This window comes from Hemiscyllium ocellatum, chromosome 13 (assembly GCF_020745735.1).
Source record: "Hemiscyllium ocellatum isolate sHemOce1 chromosome 13, sHemOce1.pat.X.cur, whole genome shotgun sequence".
Classification (NCBI taxonomy): Eukaryota; Metazoa; Chordata; class Chondrichthyes; order Orectolobiformes; family Hemiscylliidae; genus Hemiscyllium; species Hemiscyllium ocellatum.
The window spans coordinates 23,441,239-23,447,238 of NC_083413.1; the positions used below are offsets into that span (position 1 = coordinate 23,441,239).

A 6,000-nucleotide genomic window follows, 5' to 3' on the forward strand; every position below is an offset into this window, starting at 1 on the left:
CAATGTGCATGGTTCTTAATGAACTCTGAAATGACTGAGAAGCCTGCTCAATACTACTAAGGGTGAGCAATAAGTGATGACCTTGTCAGTGACACCCACCTCCCATGATAAAAAAGGCAAAAGGAAACTTTCATCAGGACCCAATCTTGAGCTCCCCAACTCACAATTGAGTCACAGTCCTGCAATATCTCTATTATTATTGTTTTCAAAACTCTATGTAACTTCATTGCTCTATTTCTATAAATTCCTCTTCTCGAATCCCAGAACTCCTCCAATACCAGTCTCTTGACTGTCCTTGATATTAATCACACAATCATTGGCAGTTACACCTTTGGCTTCCTCAACCCATGGGCTCCCTCCATAAGTCACTCTGGCTCTTTCAAACCCCTTGAAGCTGCTCTACAAAATCTTAGTCGCTTGCTCCAACACCTTGTTATGTGACCTGATATAAATCTGTGACCGATTTGCGACTTCAAACATGCCTGCTGGTTGAAAGCTGCTCTACACATTCACATGGTTAGTGTGTGGGGGAGCAGAGAAAGCTATAAGTGAATGGAGAAATCTTTTGGATTGTTTAATGAACCTAAAGAACACTTTCTTCTCCCAATTCAGGTCTTCCGGTGTCTCCCATCAGATCTCGTGAGGAACAACATTGAGCTGGCAGAGTTCAGTGCCAAAGCGGGCCTGCACGAAGAAGATCCAGAAAAAGCGGTGGAAGAACTGAAGAAAATCCGGGGATTCTTGGTGCAATTCCCATTCTGCTTCTTGTCTGAGGAGAACCTCCTTCCAGCATTGAGTACGAAAGAGCGGATGGTCCCAATGGAGGTGTGGACATGAGGGAACAAGAGACAATGACAGAGAGAGTGCGGGAGGTTCCTTGTCCACAAAGAGAAGGGACGCAGCAACCTGGTTGTCTTCCTATTATGTCCAATAGTGGTGAAGGTATCTATTGGAGACCAATATTATGGTGAAGAATTGAGGAGTTAGATCAATGGTTTCATCACTCAGGATAATTTAACCTTGGCAGTGGTGCTAAAAGACAAATAGGATCCATCCATTCAAAGTTCAACCCAGGGACAATGAAGTAGAACTTATGAATTTTTTAAATCCTTGTTATCACACAAAGCAGACACTAAATATGGAGGAATTCAAACTTTTGAACATCTGTCTCTATCGGACTTGATTGAAGATTGTTTTAACCTTTCTCTTGATGTGAATTGTTATTTCCTCGTGGTGCACATGTGGGTCAATGCTGGGGAGTGGAACTTAATGATGTCTCCAACACTCTCTGACACTTGCCTAGTTCAACTAAAGAATGGTCAGTCTTAGCTTAGAGCTCCAGTAACTCTGCCTCAGAATTGCTCCACAGTCTGGACCTCCCTGCCAGGTCTCCATTTTCCCAACTGATCCCACCTACGGCCTTTTTCTTTTTGGTCGCCTTGGGGGCCTTGGGAATATCTCCAGCGGGTCAGTGTAAGGTCAGAAACCCTTCCTATCAGGGGAAATAGTTCACTTTCTCACTTCCGCATCATCCGAGCCCCGACCTACTGAACTCTACACAATCAGGTCCAAGTTAGGGCAGTTTTGTCACACAGTATTTACACACAAGACTCAGCTTTATCTGCTCCCTGCTGGAGCACCACACGCACCTGCTCTCACATTTCTTCACCATATCCCTCTATCCCTTTCTCCCTCAATTGTTTATCCTGTTTCCCCTTAAATCAATTTGTACTCTTCACCTCCCTCTGGTAATGAACTCTACATTCTCAGCTGTTTCCAAAACAAAATGGCCACCTCTCTCACCAGGGAGCGATATCATACTGTTTTCTGTTATTGTCATGTTTGACCAACAGAAAAATAATTTCCAGTTCCGAAGAGACCTATTTGAGTTCAAATGTAAATCCAATCTTCCCTCCACAGAGGCTGAGTTTCTCCAAGACTTAATGTTTAAATTTCAAATCTCCAGCATCCACTATGTGCAGATCTTATTTTATTAATGTATAATATAATAGATAATGTTTTGCTTTCATTGATAGTTAACTGTTGGTCATCATGCAACTATGAATTCTCCATGCCAGCGCCTCTATCAATCAGAGTCCATTTGCCAACTTTGTTGTCTCATACAGTAGGAATGTGTTCTTCCCATTTTCTTTAATATTTCTTATGAATTGCCTTGTTGAGTGCAAGGTGAGAACTTCAACAGAATTTGTCTTTTATCAATAATATTTTAATTTTGTGGGAAATAATTAATTTGGTCAGAAAAAGGATTCATCTCTGGGTTGCGTGTCTGCTCTTACCCAGCAGGTGACAATACAGTCCTCTCTGGTTTTTCTTTCTCTTATTATTCTTAAAATGCTGCCTGTCACACGGTGATGTTTCTCAGTCTAGTGGCTTGCAGTGGAAATAAATGCCAATGTAAAAATGTTCCTAGCTCCATGTTCGAAGCAGAGTAAAGCACCCATCTTTACCCACCCCAGTCAGGTACAGCATGGGTTAGCCACAGAGTGAATGGTACAATCCAGGTTGGCCATTACTTAGGGAGTGCTGTATGGTCAGTGGTGCTGGCTTTCAGATGAGACATTAAATTCAAGGCCTATCAGATGAGCCTTTAGAGGTTCCATGGCAATAAACGGAAGACTCATTGAAAACACAAGAGTGTGCTGTTTAGCTCACTGCTGTTGGCAGTGCCTTATTGTTCCTGGGTCAAGTATAGAGTAGGATGCAGAGCAAATCGCACAACATTCCAAAGCATTTTTCACCCTTGTGTTCCTTCATAGAATCCCTACAGGGCAGAAATAGGCCATTTAGCCCATCAAATCAACCCTGAACCTTAAAGAGCATCCCACCCAATCCCTGTATTTGTCATGACTAATGCATCCCTGTGCACTACAGGATAAGTTAGCATGGTATATCCACCAAACCAGCACAGCATTGGACTGTGGGAGGAAACCAGAGCACCTGAGGGAAACCCACACAGACAAATGCGGGAAATATGCAAACTCCACCCAGACAGTCTCCCAAGGGTGGAATTGAACCTATGTCCCCACTGTTGTGAGGTAGCAGTGCTAACCACTGAGCTACCACACCTTCATTCCATGTTAGATGAAGAAAAATGATACTGTTGTGGTGTAGTAGATTTATACCTCTCTGAACTTATAACTGACCCAGAGACAGACTTTCATCATCAACTGCCTGGATCATGTTTGAACCCACGTGCCAATTAGTCTGAAGTTATTTCCCTTTTAGGTGCCCTTAATCTGGTAAAACATCACAAGCAGCCTCTCAGGATTGATCATTAGTGAATGTTAACACTCATGAAGGGTGGCACGGTGGCTCAATGGTTAGCACTGCTGCCTCACTGCACCAGGGCTCGGGTTTGATTTCAATCTCAAGTGACTGTGTGGAGTTTACATATTCTCCCTGTGTGTGCGTGGGTTTCCCCCCAGATAGTCCAGTTTCCTCCCACAATCCAAAGATGGGCAGGTTAAGTGAGTTGGCCATGCTAAATTATCCATAGTGTCCAGGGATTTGTAGATTAGCTACATTAGCCAAGGGTTAAATGCAGGGGAATGGATCTGGGTGGGTTACTCTTTGGAAGGTCAGTGTGGATTTGTTAGGCCAAATGGCCTGTTTCCACAATGTAGAGATTCTATTCTATTTTATTCAACCACATGAGACATTACAACAGGGGACCAGAAACATGATCCATGAGAGACTCTGAAAGGAGGGCAGCCAGAGAGTAATAGTGAGGGAATTCTAGAGCAGCAGGATCAGGGAGCTGAAGGCACAGGAACCTGTGAAGGAGCAGTTCAGAATGAGAATCTCAAGAGGCTGGAATTGGAGGAGTGCTGAGATCTCAGAGGGCTGGGGGGAGACAACTGAGATGTAGAGGGCCAGGCCATGGAGGGACTTGAAAATCAGGAAGGGCATTTAAAATGAGGTGTTACCAGTTGGGAACCCAGTGTGGGTCAACCCCTGTGCACAGGGGTTTGCTGATGATATCGACAGGACTCACTGCGAGTTACAGGTTTCAGCTGTGTTTATGTCTGCTTAAAGGTGGGAGAGTGGTGAGGGAGCACTGGGGATATTCCAGTCCTGAAGCGACAAAGTGACAAGGATGAGGGTTTCAGTCAAGGCAAGTGTGGTAATGGCAGTTCTGCTGATGCAGGGGAATTGGATTTCAGGGTCAAAACCACACCAAGGTTGGTTGAAGCAATGCAGAAGCTAAGTCTCTTCGGAAGGATTGGATGGAGTACTGTCATCCAGTGCTGTGGTTTTACCAACAATAACTGCATATGTTTAACATTTTACATGTAGCAAAATGTTTGAAACAGCTGTGCTACCAAAGAAAATGAGGCACTGAGCTACATGAGGAAATAGTGGCAAAGCTCAGATGGGTGTTCAGGAGAATTCTAAAGAAAGATGCAGGCGTGGAGAGGCTTAGGAAGGAAATCACTAAACCCTGCGGTCTCAGCAACTGAAGACACGCCCATCAGTAACTGGGGACGTATAAGAGGCTAGAATTGACTTTGCTCAGTCCCGCCCCTACCTTCCACACATTACAAAATAATTTGCTGAGCACGGTTGATCTCACTGTTGGTGAGCAGCTTGTTAATTCATCCTGTGCACAAACTTTCAATATTACTGGATCTGCCAGTGGCTTTCTGAACTGAGCTGGGATATAAACGCCAGCGAAACAAAGTAAAACTCTCAGACTAGAAAGATTTCAAGGTTGGTCCTTTGCTTGGTCAGCCCTCACACTCCAGAACTAGAGGTTCTGTTTAAAAATAGGGGACCTCCTGTTTCAGACAGAGACATGGAGAGTGTTGTGACTCTTTGAAATGTTCTTCCTGTCAAGGTGGGGGGAAACAGAACCTTTGGCTATTTTAAAGCAAAGACAGATACATTCTCGATAAGCAAGAGGGGTGAAAAGTTATCAGAGGTATGTGGGAATGTAAAGTAGAGGTCACAATTAGATCAGCTATTATCTTATTTAAATGGCAGAAAAGACTTGAGAAGTCAAATGGTCCCTTATATATATGTATGCACAAATGTGCTTCCAAAATCATTGATGTTTTATTAAGTGCTTTTCCATTTTGACAATGTAAACCAAACCATTAGCTGCTTTGTGTAATTTTTGTAATGAGACGATCGTAGTGAGATAATACTTAAGACATTGGATGATATCGGTGGCTATTTCTTGCCAGTACTGGTGCCCGTGTGTGGGTATGGATAGTGTAACTGAAAAAGTGAACCCACTGTGACTATGGCAAAGGTCTTGTTTTCCAGTCAATAAAGGACTCTAACGGCCAGACGCTTAGGTCAGATGTGCACCCTGCATAAGTCGGTGTCCCATACAGGCTGTAAACTTTAACCTTGTAAATACTACACTGAGATTCTGTACCACAGTGAAGGCTGTTTCCTGATACCCAACCATCAGAGATATACACCCCAGAAACAAGAGTCATGTAACTATCATTAATCCATTAAAACAAACTGGTTATTCATAATTTGTTTTCTAAAATAAATGATCTATCATTATTATCTGTCGAGTCACTTTCTTCTTATTATTGGAACAGGATGAGATCATTCAGCCCCTCAAGTCTGCTCTGCTTTTCTGGTACATCATCGCTGATATGTATCTCAATTCCTTTCTCCACTTTTTTTGCTCAATTCCTCATTCCCCAAAGCCTGTCTACTATCTAAAATGCATTATCAGGAGTGTGACAGAACACTCTCTACTTGTTTGGATTAGTTCACCTCTAACTTCTTTCAAGAATCCTGACACTGTCCAGGACAAAGCAGCCCTTTGGACTGTCAGCAGTCCACCTTGAACGTTCACTCTCTTTACCACTGACGCACAATGGCAGTGCTGTGTTCCATCTAGAAGGTGCAATGCAGCAACTCACTAAGGGTCTTCCATCTGAAGCTTCTAAACCATGGCTTCTGTCATCGAGAAGTACAAGGACAGCAGATGCATGGGAACATCACCACTTGCAA

General features: G+C 43.4%; 1 protein-coding gene across 5 annotated transcripts in view; it reads left to right on the forward strand.

Annotated features, from left to right (window-relative positions):
• The window catches only part of LOC132821808 (phospholipase D1-like), a 158,037-nt gene extending 152,493 nt beyond the window's left edge, over positions 1-5,544 (forward strand). For all 5 annotated transcript variants that reach the window (XM_060834619.1, XM_060834624.1, XM_060834620.1 and 2 more), the window contains one exon: positions 613-5,544. In XM_060834619.1, the coding sequence (XP_060690602.1) occupies positions 613-837 (225 nt within the window). In that variant the 3' untranslated portion in view covers positions 838-5,544. The remainder of the gene's footprint in view (positions 1-612) is intronic.
• Positions 5,545-6,000: the final 456 nt, after the last annotated feature.